Raw genomic sequence first — 16307 nt, forward strand, 5'->3', positions numbered from 1 at the left:
AATAGAATATATATTTTTCATTTAAGCTTAATGAAATAGTGGTATAATTCATGTCACAAAAAAAAAGAAAAAAAAAAGAAAAAAAAAGAAAAAAGTGATATAGTTACGTATACAGCACTCCTCAACAAATTTTGGTGTCCGAAAGGCTTTCACAATTTTTCCCGCCGTTTCTCACGAGGACAACGCAATCAGATACCAAAATCCCGTGCCCACCAAGTACCAGTCTACCACCCTCCTCTAAATCCCAGCCGTACGTTTGATGGTATCGCTCAGTCTGAAGGTTCATCGCACTTGGATTTCCCAAACGGCTGTAGCCACCACACCGGCGATAGCTAGGGTATTCAGACGGCCTTCTTCGAGCTCCATCAGAACAGATAAGGTATCAGTAATCTTCACTCTCAGAGTCCTCGTTTATTTACCTCCGCGCTTTCACCGTCGTCACAGTCTTCTTCTCTACTCATTCCCTCACTATTTTCACCCCCATGCCCTTACTATTCACTTTTTTTTTGCCATCGCATCACTGACCACACCGCCCTGAATTGCTTCCGATAAGTTTTTCTTATTTTGTTTTTCAGGTTTTGATGCACAAGTTCTTCACTGAATCTGATTTTCGCCCTTGAAGACTGATATATTTACGTTTCTGTCATCGCATTTGCGCGAGGTTTTACAATTAGGATTTTTGGGGTTTTACTTTGCAGCGTCTTCAATGGCGAAAGCTTCAGCTGGAGCTACGAACCGGTACACCAAGACGGGGGTACGAATTGTGGTTGCTGGGGACCGAGGCACCGGAAAATCGAGCCTGATTGCGACGGCAGCGGCCAAGAACTTCATGACAAATGTGCCGCCGGTGTTGCCGCCAACGAGGCTGCCCGATAATTTATTCCCCCAACTCGTGCCCATCACGATCATTGACACTTCTTCTCGGTATGCTCTGTTTGGTTGCTGAGTAAGTGTAGAAAAGATAAGAAAAGAAAGGTGTTATTATGATGTTGATTGTAAATTTTGCCTTATATCATAGTGTGGGATTCAGCTTATTAGCTTGTTGGAAGCAGGAAAAGCGTAGAAGTTTCAGCTTCTTGCTTTTTGGATGACAAGGAAAAGTGTTATATCATTGTTTATTGTGGCAATTGCACTAATTTTCGCAGTTTAATATTGAATTATGATTTTTTCCTGTTTTTCTCAATCAGTGTGGTGGATGATTATATAGTTGCTGAAGAATTGAAGCGAGCTGATGCAGTTGTGTTTACTTATGCGTGTGATGAGCCTACAACACTTGATCGATTGAGTACTTTCTGGCTTCCAAAACTCTGTAAACTAGAGGTCTCTATCCTTCATTATCATTCAGTTTTCATTTTGCTTCTGTAAACTTTGATTCATGGAAAATATATACAACATTTTTCTTTTTTAAAGAATGACACACTCTTATGGAAACCTTAAGGCTCCAATGTTTTGATCTTAAATGTTTTTTAATGTAAAATACTTTCATAAAAAATGTTTTCTTGGAAAACTAATGGTTTTTCGGTGTTTAGTGGACACCATAAAATTGATGATGAAAATATTATTCATTGTTTGGTTCACAGTAAATGATTCTGAAAACTAATATTTTAGTTGATGTTCCAAAAGAAAATTATGCAAAATAAAAGAATAAACTAGAAACATTATTAACTTTCTTCAATTTTTTCATAAACTTCAAAACTTCTAATTTTTATCTTTTACTTCGCATTAATTTTAATAGTATAATTTCAATTTTTTTAACCAAAAACACACATGACACAAAATCATCAAAAACAAAAAGCTAACCAAACAATAAAAGCATACCATCCACCTCTCTCCCTCCTCGGTGTGTGTGCTTTTGTGTGATTCCACTACATTTTGTAGTTGCCATGGATTTTCACGTCTATGGCGTCTCAATGGTCATGTCCATTTCTTACATTTTCCTCTTTGTGAGAATATGCATTGCATTGTTGGAGTATTCCAATCCCATGTTGTCCTCTGCGTCGAACTTGGGCCAGATAAACTTGAACTTGGTCTTAGTGGCTCTACTCCAATCTTATTACATGGAACTGGCTTCTTTGCTTGGGTAGTGAGTGGGCATTTGGGTTAGTGGGGTTGGGGGTTTTGGGCCTTTTGGCAGGATTGCTCTGGCCTCTTTGCTTGGGGTGTGCAATGGGGGGCGAGGTCAGTGTGCTCAGGTGATGTCAATATGGAAGACGTTTTTGGAAAATGTTTATATCGAAACAAGTGGAGTCTAAGCTTGACTATAAAATCATGCATTGTATTAATTCAAGCCCTATAGCTTTCTAGTTTTTCTGAGTTTTCGGAAATTGTTCCCTTAGCAACAATATATGGGGCCACCATGACTTTGACTCTATCTGTGAGCAGGTGAAAGTCCCAGTTATAGTGGTAGGTTGTAAGCTGGACTTGAGAGATGAGAACCAGAAGGTGAGCCTGCAGCAGGTGATGTCACCAATAATGGAACAAGTTCTGGAGATTGGAACTTGCCTTGAATGTTCAGCACTTAAACAAGTTCAGGTATTGTTTATTGGTGCTCTATTCTGTCTGTTTTCTTTTTCTTTTTTAATGATTTTTTACCTGTGTTGTTGAGTTCCTTTGTGGTTCATACTTGTCAAATTATTTTACTATATCCTGCTAGCACTATACATTTGTTTTTATTGTTAGAGACACAGTAGCAGAACCTCATTATGTTTGAATTTCAACACTAATCAACATATTCATGTTCAGTATTTGATAAAATATTTTAAGAGAAGGTAAAACATTTGGGGTCTTCAGGCAACTATAATTTATTGTGTGAAACGAAAATGCTTGTGGAAACATCAGTTGTCTACCGAGCAACTAATATGCCAGTTGTTCATGGATATAACTATAATACTATACTGAAATGATGCTCAAATACTATTTTCTGATTTTCTCAAATTTTTTTCTGATGCCATGGTTACAATAGGTTTGAACATGGATTGGCTTCTTAAATTAAATAGAAGCCATATTAAGTAAGAACAATTGGCTGCTTTCTTTTCATTTTCTCTTTTTAAAAAATGAACGTGAGAAATTGACTTAAAGATTAGGCATTGAAGATATCATGACATTTTGAATGAGTCTGTCAATAAAGTATATTGCAATTTTTGTTTTTGTTTTCTCTGTGAATGTGGTTTGAGATCAAATTAGCAATTTATATTGAATGTCGATTACTTATCAAAATAGGTTTATATTGATTATGTCAATTTTAATAATGTGCACTCACCCCCTGAGGATAAGATACTGGCTTGGATGCTGTAACGGCATCTGATAGGTTCTATAGGTGCTATGCATAGCAATCTTGTACTGTATATAGTTATGCTTGTAAATTTTTTGACCTTTTGGTTTGCCTCCTTAGGTGGATTTTGTATAGTAATTGATTCAATTTGATTGAACTTTTACTTTGTGCGGACCCAACTCTCTCTCTCTCTCTCTCTCTCTCTCTCTCTCTCTCTCTCTCTCTCTCTCTCTCTCTCTCTCTCTCTCTCTCTCATTGACAACATCTCTCCCTCCCTTTCCTTTTACTCTTACATCTCCCCTCCTCTCTTCTCTTATGTGAGGCTCTCCCTTTTCCCCTCCTCATTTATCATGGTTAACTCTAATACAGATATTAACCTTCTAATCAAAAGAACTGAAGATCTCAACTGGGAAGATAACCCACTTGACCTCCAACCTGCCAGCCCCGAACTTCTCATGCAAACCAATCTTACCCTCATTGTGGGCTTTGTTTGGCAAACGCCCTCCCCTTCCTCTGAAAAAGTCAATTTCAAAACATTCTTACTTTTTATATCACATCAATCACTTTTTAATGACTCTTATTATCTGAAGCGATGTTTGATTCTTGCATTCTCCTTCTAATTTTTTGAGTTTAATGTTGAAATGTTTTTATTTGTAGATCCCTGAAGTTTTCTACTATGCACAAACAGCTGTACTTCATCCAACAGGTCCACTATTTGATCAGGAAACACAGACTTTGAGGCCCAGATGTATTCGAGCCTTGAAGCGGATATTTATTCTTTCTGACCATGATAGGGACGGTGCCCTTAGTGATGTAGAGTTGAATGATTTTCAGGTTTCTTTTGCTTCCTTGTTTGCAACTTTTGTCCTGAATTGAGTTTTATGTCCAAGTATGCTGTTCCTGATAATTCAGGAATGATCTTGTAATACTTGCTAACAAGTTTTGTCATCTATCAAATCGTGGTATTTTCTGCTGAAGATAAATGAGGGATATAACACTTGTATACAGGTCAAATGTATGAATGCTCCATTACAACCTTCTGAAATAGTAGGTGTTAAGAGGGTTGTGGCAGAAAAACTGCCTGAAGGAGTCAATGAACGTGGGCTTACTTTGACGGGCTTCCTCTTTCTTCATGCACTATTCATAGAAAAAGGGCGTGCTGAGACAATGTGGACTGTTCTAAGAGAATTTGGATACACTAATGATATCAAACTTGCGGAGGATCTCATCCCATTGTCTTTCGAACGAGCTCCTGATCAGGTAATATATTGTTGGGGAAAATTACAATTATTATAATAGCAATGGCTTTGCTTGAAATGATAAATGATTTATTATGTGCTGAAATAATATATTTATTTTAGGGAAGTGAAGGGAAGGTACTTAAGTTTTTAATTATCTACTACAAAGATTGTCATTGCTCTGCCTTTTCAATTTTTATGATAATACTCCTTACTTGACTCACTTGTCAGGAAAAAAAAATCCTTACTCAACTCAACTAAGCATTAATCCCAACTAAAATTTGCTATAACAAAATGAATTTCTGAGAAGTGGTAGAACCCTGTCAAACATGTATTCTTGCAGGTGGTGCTAATGTGATTGGTAAGTATATGAGAACCCTTGTGTTATCTTAATAACTGCAGCAACGTTGTGTAATTTTTAAGGATGGATTTTAGCTGTGACTATGCTAGTGCTGTTTATTAACTGTTTTTACGCGCTAGACCCTTTTTTTTGGGAATATGATTTGTCCGTCTGTTTTCATAGTTGTAGATGGGCAGAATTTGGTGTTATCCTTCTTTCTGGTGATGGCAAATGGTTGGCCTGGCTTCGAATCATGCTATGATGCATGCTATCTGTTTAACCTTGAGTTCTCTGCATTTTAGTTGTATACTAGGATCCTACTTGGAAAAACTTTTGGAGGCTTGGGCTTGCTTTAGGCCTATTTTAGCTTGCTTCTGAGTTGTTTCCCACTATGATCCCCTCATCTGCATGGAGTTTGTTCTTTAAACACAACCCAATTCAGATTTGATATATAACATAATCTCTCTCTCACACGCACAAATGTATTATGTAATAATATATATATATATATATATATATATATATATATATATATATATATATATATATATATATATATATATATATATATATATATATATATATATATATTTTTTTTTTTTTTTTGATAAGTAATGTAATGCATTTCAAGACAAATAAAAAATGAAGTATCGTATGTAATAATATACAAATCTTATATTTCCCCAACCCATTCAAAACCCTGCAAATGAAACTGTTGCATTTTTCTGAGTCATACAATGTTTGTTTAAAATGCTTACCGTTGGTTCTCATCTGTGCAGAGTGTGGAGCTGACAAATGAAGCGATTGAGTACCTGAGGGGAATCGTTGAATTGCATAATAGCAATACTCGATGTGCTACTCCTGTATGTGTTCTTCTTTGGTCTATGAGTACTTGGTTTCCAATTTCATTCTTAATGAGCTTGTAATGTAATTTCTGTAATCAGTATTACTGTGATAGACTACAATTGTTCAAAATAGCTAAGTAGTTTACCAACTTCTTACCTCTTAAAATCATGATCAATATTTGTTTTGCCTAGTAGGATGGGGAGCTGGGACCTTATGAAATTGACGATATATTTTCTACTGCTGCAGAGAGGTATGCTGTTTTCATTAATATTTTTTAATATTATCTGGCTTGTTTTACTTTGTCACAACTCTTACGTTTCTTTACTGTGAGAAATCCTGTTGACCTTCATATTCACTTGATCAATCTGCATTGCTTCCATCCTTTGGTTTATGTTTATGAAGCGGTTCAGCATGATAATCCTCATCAATTTTGCTACCAATGCATCTTATGGCAATTTTAAGTCATTATTGGTCATAGTAGCTTCACAATGTTTAAAGATGGGTAAGGTAGTTAACTAATTATTTCATGGCTTGGTTACTTGATGAAGTGATGCTACATGGCTAACAATACTTATAGGTACCTTGTATATGTGTAAGATGCTTATTAACATGTATAGGCAAACAATCTGCCCTCCTGTCGCGTCAAAAATGTATTTTAGTGTCTTTTGTTTAATCTTTTTTAAATTCGTTTATGGAAATTTCAAAATTGCACAAATATTTAGTTTTTTTTTGAATTTTGTTCTTTCTATATATTAATGTTTGGAACCTGGTTGCTGCCGAGCTATTTTCATTTTTGGCCAGATGGAGTTGTTTTACATTTTTTATTTTCTGCTTATTATTATATGTATTTATTTGCATTTACTTATGTTTTTAAAGCTTTTTGGTGAAAATCTAATTATTGTTTAAAATTCCATCAGTTGGGAAGTTTGTCATTCACAAGTGAGCAAGTAGGAAAGGAAAATTTGGTTTCCGCTATAAATATAGGCTTCTTATCAATACTTAGTATTTTATGGTGCTCTCTTCCTGTTGCTTCTCTTCTTTTATAATTATTAGTTGGGCATTCTTCAGTCTCTTTTTGAATCTGCTATAAAGATGACATGGATATGTCCATGCATCTTTTCGATGTGACTGCATTCTCCAACCCCCCCCCTCCCCTCTTCTCATCCTCTTCTACCCCTCCTCGAGCCTCTTGTGAGGTTTTGTAATATTTAATGGGATTTTTGGTCAATGATTTATTCGAAGTATTTTTTATTTTTTTATGAACTAGAATGATTAGCCACGATCGTGTTTGGATGATTGACATACTTCTTTCGCCAGTCCTTGGGAGAAAGAGCCATACGTGGATGCTGCACAGAAAAATGCATTTGGAGGGTTGTCATTTGATGGATTTTTGTCAATGGTATGCGTTTCAGCCTTTCTTTTGCCTTTTTTCCTTTCCTTTTTCTTTTTTCATTTTCTGAGTGGGGGTTTGGAATTTTTAAAATTGATCTACAAAGTAATTATTATCTCAATCTGGCTATCTTACCCATTTATTAATATGTGAAGTTTTACACTTATGCCATACACATTTTTCAGTTTTTAAAATGTTTAAAAATATACAATCTTCTCAAACAATAGCTATTCTTCTATTCTCTGGTAACCTGTGCTTAAGTTTGTGAGAATTATGTGTGGTTTCAGTGGGCCTTTATGACACTTCTAGACCCAGCTTCGAGCATGGAGAATTTGATATACATTGACTATCCTGGTGATCCTTCATCTGCATTTCGTGTGACTAGAAAAAGGCATTTGGATCGCAAGAAGCAACAAACAGACAGAAATGTTTTCCAATGTTTTGTTTTTGGGCCCAAGAAGGCTGGAAAGTCTGCATTGTTGAATTCTTTTCTTGGAAGGTATTCCAGGTCATCCTTTTAAATCTAATACATCTCGTTAATATAGTTTTTTTTTTTTTTTTTTTTTGCTACCAAGTAATTTAACATTTGTTGTTGATGAATTGTGAAATGCAGGCCTTTTTGTGATAAATATACTCCAACCATTGAAGATCATTATGCAGTGAACGTTGTAGATGAACCTAGGGTGAGTGCTATTACATCATGCACCTTGAAATTCCTGTTGAACACATGCTATGCGTGGGCATTAGTCTTATCAAATAAAATCTATGCTAGTACTTGCTGTGCATTCTGTAGAAGCTGCGATAAGGTTTTGTCCTTGTGTAGATACAGACGAACCTAGATTCTGAGTTATGTTAATCCATAATTTGTTTGCTTTAACTATATGAATCTGTGTGTGGAATTAACCCAGGCCGATGGTGACTCTTGGTCTGTACATTTTTTTGGGTAGTATGTAAATTTCCTGTAAGCTTTTTAGAAGGCAACAGAATAGCAAGATTAAGAGAATTTCTGTAGCTTCAATTAATTTACAACTGATTCGTGGATTACATTTCACAAAGAAACCTTTACTTTTTTTCTTGAGGCAGGGCCGACATGAAGTCATTGGTTTTGTCTCCACGCAATCTCCATATCCGACTGGAATTTGTGGTTTAGTTTATCACTAGACGGATTTTATTTTTTTTCACTTATCTGATGCTTGTTATTTCTTTTGCATAAATCAAAATGCTGTGCCAGTTGCTGTAATTGCTAATCTTGTCATATCCCACCCCTTTGTCTGAGCATTCGTTTGTTATTTTCTTCACAGGGAACAAAAAAGACCCTTGTATTGAGAGAGATACCTGAAGACGGAGTTAGCAAACTCCTATTAGATAAAGAATCTTTGGCTGCTTGTGACGTAGCAGTGTTTGTTCATGACAGGTGAATGAAAGGCTCTTATTGTTGTTGTATTTTAAGTATAGCATGAATCACAATAACACTCGTTTGTTAAAATTAGTTTTTAACTTTCTCACTTTCCAAATTCAGTTTTTTCTTCTCTAATTTGGTTTGGCTTTTCTGAACTTGATATTTCAATATAGAGCCATATATTAAACGGTCAATAAAATCATGAAAAAGAAAGCACATTAGGAAAGTATAAGTAGATGCCCACTGATAAAGAGTATTAAAGAAGAAAGACTTTAAATCCACTACCGTCCTCTCGCGGTCTTCAAAACACCTATCATTGCTTTCCCTCCAAGTCTAGACAACCTTTTTTGAGACAAATCTGGAAACTGAACTCTATTCTGGAGAAACAAGAAACCTATCTATTCTTGACCAAGAAGAGGGATCCCACTTGTTTGACCACGTAAAAGACCCTCCTATAAGGGGAATATCCATGAGTTTCTAGTCAAAGATAAAGTCAGAGAACACCACCATAGGACGAAAACAAGCTTCACCCAATCTTTCACTAAGAAATTGAGTGACATTAAAGTATCCCCCAATGCACCAAGGCATAATCCACCAACTAATCAAGCCAGCCAATTCTTCTCATAAAAACCTTCTATCACAATCGAAATTAGGCCCATATACACTCACAAAAGCCCAAGAAAAACCATCATCAACGTTTAGAAATGAGCAATCAATTGTAAACTCCCCACATACTCAATTTTCTCCACAACCCTCTTATCCCACATAAGCAAGATACCACGGGGCCTAAAAGCTGAATAACACCAGTCCAAGTGTTGACAACCCTAGAAACTACACACAACACAACTGGAAATAAACTCTAATTTAGTTTCCTGCAAACAAATAATATATTCCTTCCACTGTCTAAGCAAGTTTCTGACTTAGGCATTTATCTCCTTCATTCAACCCTCTCACATTTGATGATAACAGTTTGGGCTTCATAAAGAACCAATCAAAACCCTCCCTTTGCCTCTACCACGACTAGCACTACCACCTTTTGTGTCATAATTAATGGAACAAGTTAACCTTTTTAACTCTCTACCTTCCTTATTAATAAAATTGGAATAAGAAGCCAGCTCATTTTGGGAATGACTCGCGTCAATGGCCAGAAACAAGGCATAAGCTCCTCTTCAAAACCCACGCACAAAATCCCCACAATGTGACAAACTTCTTTCACAGTCTGTAGCACCTAGGATGAAGATTTAGCTCCTGCTCTTTTCTTATTAACAGATGGGAGATATAATTTCAAAGGAATGGGCTCCTCCTTAGAAAACACTTCCATTTCCAAGCCAGATGGAAATACTTATTGAAAAAAATATACATGCACACGCGCACACAAATATATTACCTATACTATTTCACCGTTGCATTTGTATGTAGGAGTTTCTGAGGATTGATACATTTTACTTTCACAGTTCTAATGCAATATCATGGGAGAGAGCAACTGAGTTTCTGGTAGAAGTTGCTAGTCATGGTAAAGATACTGGCTTTGAGGTTCCTTGCCTCATTGTGGCAGCTAAAGATGATCTGGACTCATTTCCCATGGCAATGCCAAATTCTACTAGGGTATTTAACTTTTCCAGTGACTATAATATCATGCATGTTCTATTATGCAAGCTCCATTATCCACAAAAATTATTTTTAGTGTGTTTAGTTGTTTGCTTGCTTCGAACATAATGACTTTGATAGTCGGCTCATTGGTGTTCCAGTGCTTGTTGGTTTTTCTCCTTGGTGGTAATAATACTAAACTTGCTAGACAAACTCTTCAAACCAAATTGATTAGTATTATTTGCATCTTGCAACTTTACATACATGATGGACTAGATTTTTCCCAATTCTAAATTTGGAACAAAAATATTACAAAGTTTTCATGACAGATACGACTAAAGACAAAATCACTGAACAATAAACAAAATTAACACTCTCCAAAGTCCAATGAAAGGGTCCATATGCAGAAACTGCATTCCAGTACAGTTTGTTCACTAGTAAAATATGCCTTTTGATTTTTCTAGTAATTTGGCAGGAAAAATTGGTCAGACAAATTAGCTGAATGGTGAAGTTCCAAAACTTGGACAAGGTGGCCTAAATTCTACATTTTGGAAAAAGTACCAATGGTCATAAAAAATAAATAAATAAATAAAATGATTGAACAAACTTCATAAATCTATTCATGTGATATTAGTTTCATGTTGCAACTTGAGATTCTTGTACAACATTTTCCCTACTTCAGGAGTTGATACATGACATCTAAATATTTAGATATGTTCCATGTGGTTTTTTGCATAACTATGAAAATACATGTACTTAAGGACTGTTAATCTTTTGGTTCATGTTATGTTCGTGGTGATGATTGTGAGAGTAAGATTGTTGTCAGCTGAGCTTTAATTCTTTACATGACCAGTATTTTGTTAATCATATTTGTTATATTCTCTCTAATAATAGCATGCATCTCTTTGGCCCTAAATTGTCTTGCATATTACCAATGCAATTTTGCTTTTGTAGGTTAGTCAGCACACGGGAGTAGAGGCTTCCATACCTATCAGTACGAAGTTTGGTGATCTCAATAATGTATTCCGTAGGATTGTAAGTGCTGCACAACACCCTCATTTGAGCATTCCTCAAACTGAAGCTGGGAGAAGCCATGAGCAATACCTTAGACTAATAGACCACTTAGTTATGGACTTTTCGGGTATGTTGTGTTGATCTTTTGTGTTTATATAAGTCCTTGAATCTGTTGGCTTCTTGTTTCTAGTGGCTTATCATTTTTGCTGCTACAATTGCTCTTTGAGCTTATAGTTTTTGTTCATCTGTCTCTGCAATGCACCGCTGGTTAATGACTGTTTATTCCATTGTTTTCCAAGGGGTGATGCCTCACTGCCACCCGTATTGATTTGTTCCTTCATGAATTGATACCCATCTGCTCCATGCTTTCCAAACCTAAAGCTTATGATTCTTCCTTCTTCTCTTTTATATATATTGTTTTTTACAGCACTCTTTCTTGTTCCTTCATATCCCCCCTCCCCCAAAACAAAAAACAATCAGTAACTAATTAATATCTAGTTTTCACAACCAAATACAAATTATTCCCGGGTAAATCACGGAGAGATCCTGATTTTTTAACTTGGATGCTGTCATGTTATCATAGTAAGGCTGTTGTTGACATATAAGAAGAGTAATTCTGGCAAACCTATATCTAGTGTTCTTTATGGTTGTTAATCCTAGTTGTATCTTGCAGATTTTGCGATGGTGTGAACTTCACATGTGGGGTATCCACTATCCAGATCGTCGAATGTGAACTGTGCATTGCTCGCAGCATCATACTGGTGCAGTTTTTGTGTTCTGCCGATATGTCTATAACTGAGTGTATATGGGGCTACGCTTGTAAATCTGGGAGATGGGAGATTGATCTATGAGCCATATTTGCTTTCTTGGGGATTACTTTGATAGGGGCTCATAGCTTTTTCCAATTTTTAGAACTAGAGTATGAAGAGTAAAAGACTACTGAAAGAAATACATATACACACCTCAGGTATTGTGACCGTCATTTCAGCCAATGGGAAGTTATTGAAACTTAAAAGACAATAAAAAGGAAAGCACTTGTCTGTACATCAGCTGTCTATTTCTTCCTGGTCTAAATTTAATGTCACATTTCTGCAAATTTACAAATCAAAGGTTGTTTAGTGTCCAAGGCGGTGGTGCTGCAATTTTGGATGCAAGATGTTCAAAATTTAAGACCATGATGAGGCTAAAAGTTTAACGCTTGAGTCTTGCAGAGAGCAAATATTTCATTTCTCCAAAGTTTACATCATACTTGGTAGGAATTTTGGGTGCAGGATCATCAAATATTAACACCATAATGAGGCAACATGAAAAGGATGAGTTCATCAGCAACGTAAACGCTTAGGCAACCACACCCTCTACAAGAGACAAGATCGACTATATAAGTTCTCATGCAATCTTACAAAGTTAATGGTAATTCCAGATTAGTTAGGCTAATAAACATCAGCTAAAGAATTTGAAGGATTTAACCAAGAAACCTGTGATGAATAGGACACTAATCAACACGAATTATAGTGCGATGTCAATAATCACAAGATTATCTAACAATACTCATCCAAGAGCATGCAAAACCTCCGATCTCCTAGATGGACCAAATGGTGAGTAAAGAGTTCTTCAAAATGATAAAATCCCCAATCGTCTGCCTCCCCCTTAAGCCAATGACGCCGATCTAACCGCCCCTCAAGCCACACATTCGGATCTAAATCGTTGGCTAACATGCTAACTCTGCCCTCATATTCATCACTCCAATACAAACTATTATCCACGGTTACAGCCTCCAGCCTTCCGTCGAGCATGACAATAAATATTTTTATGCTTCTCTAGTGTCATAAACAATGTGATCAAAATCGCTCTGAAAATGAGATGGAAGATCGGGTAAGGCATTCTAGTTTCGGCTCTCCAGGTCAAAAAAACACGCCTCAATGTGAAGATGGATCACAGCCACCAAAATCAAACAACTTACCGTCCAAGACCGTGGCACGACAGCGAGATTTGGGACAAAGCATTGGCAAACTAGACTTTCGGTCTTCACTGGGACGTGTAACGTCTAGTGTCCACAAAAAAAAAAAAAAAAAAGAAAAAAAAAAGAAAAATTTGAGGTTATAATTGCAAAAACACCAATACTCCATAGGATAAGTAAAGTTTTCTCTTAATATTATTATTATTGTTGTTGTTTTTGAGTAAACTCTTAATATTATTATATAGCCCCAAGAGGTAATTTAATCAACTGGGGACCACGCCTCATGAAGCGAAAGTCCCCAGCCTCATGAAGCAAAGGTCACTAGTTCGAATCCTCCATCTCCCTGTTGTATGTCCAAAAATAAAAAAAAAATCATATATACTCCTCTCTTACCCCGAAATTTGCATTAGTTCACCAAAGTGTTACCTCACTTTTCTTATATAAATAATCTTGGCACTCCTCTATAAATATCCAAAATCAAGCTAAACCACAAACAAGGTTATTAATACACTTGATTCAACTCAGCCTAACATTTGTATATATAACCAGATCTTATTGCGTGCTTATATATAATTTCCCTTACTCAAGTTTGAAAAGAAGAAAAATCTATGAAATGCACATCATAAGGATTATTTTTATTTTTCAATCTCATTAAAAGCTCATAGGAGGTGGGTGTGGGATATGTTAATGGTGAGAAAAATAGGAACAAACAAATAATATTCTTTAAATTCACTCCTCCTAATCAGTTAAATTTATTTCTAAGCTAGTGAGAAATTTTGTTGAGGTTAAACATTAATAAAGAAAATATGCCAAGTCCTTATAATTACTATTTTATCTTCTGTCAATTATTATTATTTACAAAGACAAGAACAGATTGTAGATCTCATAAAGAGGAATTAATTTCACTTGAATGCAACTATACGAATGATGGAATTATACATGTTGCCAAATTCATATAATTAAAAACAAAAATTGGATAAAGTTTTCCTCAATCCAGGCATCTGTATTTTAATCCGATTATATATAAGTTGCAATAATTATGAACATCTGTATTTTAATCAGATCACTCTATTGCCTAATACCAATCTTCACAAAGAATCCATTCGTGTTTATATTTGGCCGAATCAACTACAAAGTTCAATGTTTGTTTCGAAATAAGAAATATGTGCGATGCAACTAAATCCAAAAGAAGATTATATCAATAAACTAAGAACTACTCCATTTCACTTTCTTTCAATTTCCAATAAAAGCTTTTCTATTTTTTTTTTTTTTAATGAAATAGATCTTTGTACGCCCTCTCCTAGAAATTTTTATGAAACAGCTAAAATGCACAAAAGAAAATTCAAATACTACGGGTAGGGGTAGGGGAGGGCACATCTAATCAAATACAAATAAGATTTTCCTTCTTTTTTTTTTTTTCTTCAGCACAAGAAGATAATCCATCATCAAGAACATAAAATATAATCTCCACATTTACTTTCAAACATATCCTCCTCGATCTACATTTGAATCCTCATTTCTTCATGCATTTCTATCCACAATAAAGCAAAACATTGAATCAAATATGTAACAAGCACCACTTAAAATGATCAAAAATAGTTTTTTCTTAAGCCTTACAAACTTCAATTTTCCATTCCCACGACCACTTCATCACATGATCCTTCAAACTAAATCACTCACTATATATATATAATAGCTTTAGTAAACCCCTAAAATAAGGAACTTTCGCGTCAATCGTAGTCCTCATAAAGTTTACCCTAATAGTATAAATTTTGCAAATTGTAAGTTGCTTAGATTTATAAATCATCTACAAAATCAAGAGAAAAAGAAAAAGATATTACCTTTTACTAATAATGATGATGTGCATTTCTTATGAATGCCACAATTCTATCGGTAAGGTATTTAAGCGTTTGCAACAAACACTATTGTACTACATTGGCCCAACCTTTAAACCACATAGAAATGATTCTTTAGTGAGTCCTTCTACACATTCTCCCTTCATCCCTTCTTTATCACTCTTTTATAATAAAAAAATTGATATTTATTAAAAAGTTGTTTTGATGTGACATCAGAGACAACTTTTTAATAAAAATCAATATTTTTAAAGAAAAGAAGATGATAAAGGAGGATGAGTGGAGGATGTTTAACATTTCCCTTCTTTAGTACTTTCTTACAAGTCTGCTGACGATGATTTCTTTTCTTTTCTTTATAATAAAAAAAGAAAAAAAGAAAAAAAGAAAACCTCACGCTGAAACCAACAGATAAAATCTTTATTTCCCTCAAATTTTCTCAAGTTTCCTCACAAAAACCCTCTCTCCCTCTTTCTCCGGTGAACAGATTCCAAGCAGATAGGAAGAGCTTCGGCATGTTCGTGTCTCTGGCGACTTTAGCATGTTTGTATTTCTGGCAGTAACAAAATCACTCTTGATTTTTCTCTGTAAAGATTTGCTTATAAATACTTTATGTTTTCCCTACAAATATTAAGGATTAATAACAACACCTGGATTCTTTCAAAATACTCTCAAAATTTTCAAATTTATCCTACCTTATATATCCTTCCTAGTCCTCCCATTCCAACACTGCAAATAACACCAGGAAAAGAGCTAGCAAGTAAGAAGAAAAAACAAAAATTGGATGGTTAAAAGAAAATAATTTTAAAAAAAAAATGCAATAGATTAATTATGCCCAAAAGAATCATTTCAAAACTCATGAAGCACAACGTATACCTTCTGCTGTTGCTTGTTGTCCGCAAGTTTTGGCGAAACGCCTTGTTTTAAACTCATGAAGTGGATTCCGGTACCGCTGCAAGTACAGATCGATCGAGTTACAGAACGATTTCTTCTCGTGAAGGAAAACAGTCAAAAACCAAGAACAAGAACAAGAAAAGGAAGGCAAGAAAACAAACAAGCACAAATTGACAGATGCCAGTATGTTGATTTCTCGTTCAAAATCAACTACCCCTTAAACCAAAACATAACACTCCTAAAGGAAAAAGAAGTTGAACAAAACATGAAAGAAAATAAAACTCACCTCAAACTTAACAAAACCGAATTCGGCACTTCACATGTCACCACTACACCTGAGAGGGAGAGAGAGGGAGAGAGGGTTGATGGTTTTTTCAGAGTGAGGATTGAGAGTGAAGCGCGGCCACGGCGGACGGTTTAAGGTAAGTATGTTTTTCGCATTTGCCCGGAGGCCACCGGAGAGAATGGTGGTCATCCATTAAAGAGGGATATATATGCGTGTGTTTGTGGGAGATTCTGGA

At 35.5% G+C, this 16307-nt stretch overlaps 1 protein-coding gene and 1 long non-coding RNA gene across 4 annotated transcripts; one reads left to right on the forward strand and one right to left on the reverse strand.

Annotated features, from left to right (window-relative positions):
• The first annotated feature begins 113 nt into the window (after positions 1 to 113).
• LOC133864307 (mitochondrial Rho GTPase 1-like) lies at positions 114 to 12129 on the forward strand. 3 transcript variants are annotated; one of them, XM_062300592.1, is made up of 15 exons: positions 114 to 379; positions 576 to 924; positions 1188 to 1320; positions 2383 to 2532; positions 3929 to 4105; positions 4280 to 4531; positions 5629 to 5712; positions 5890 to 5945; positions 7013 to 7094; positions 7373 to 7593; positions 7699 to 7768; positions 8387 to 8499; positions 9939 to 10089; positions 11026 to 11212; positions 11759 to 12129. In XM_062300592.1, the coding sequence occupies exons 2-15, from the start codon at positions 707 to 709 to the stop codon at positions 11773 to 11775; spliced, it is 1911 nt and encodes a 636-aa protein (XP_062156576.1). In that variant the 5' UTR covers positions 114 to 379; positions 576 to 706; the 3' UTR covers positions 11776 to 12129. The 3 variants fall into 3 exon arrangements, with proteins under 3 accessions (XP_062156576.1, XP_062156578.1, XP_062156577.1); XM_062300594.1 differs by having other exon boundaries at positions 7373 to 7584; XM_062300593.1 differs by having other exon boundaries at positions 699 to 924.
• A 3132-nt stretch (positions 12130 to 15261) lies between these two features.
• LOC133864308 (uncharacterized) lies at positions 15262 to 16307 on the reverse strand. Its single transcript, XR_009899482.1, has 3 exons — positions 16073 to 16307; positions 15769 to 15844; positions 15262 to 15621 (listed from the first exon to the last, which is right to left on the reverse strand). It is a non-coding gene; the product is annotated as an uncharacterized LOC133864308 (long non-coding RNA).

The sequence above is a fragment of the Alnus glutinosa genome, chromosome 3 (genome assembly GCF_958979055.1).
Source record: "Alnus glutinosa chromosome 3, dhAlnGlut1.1, whole genome shotgun sequence".
Taxonomy (NCBI): Eukaryota; Viridiplantae; Streptophyta; class Magnoliopsida; order Fagales; family Betulaceae; genus Alnus; species Alnus glutinosa.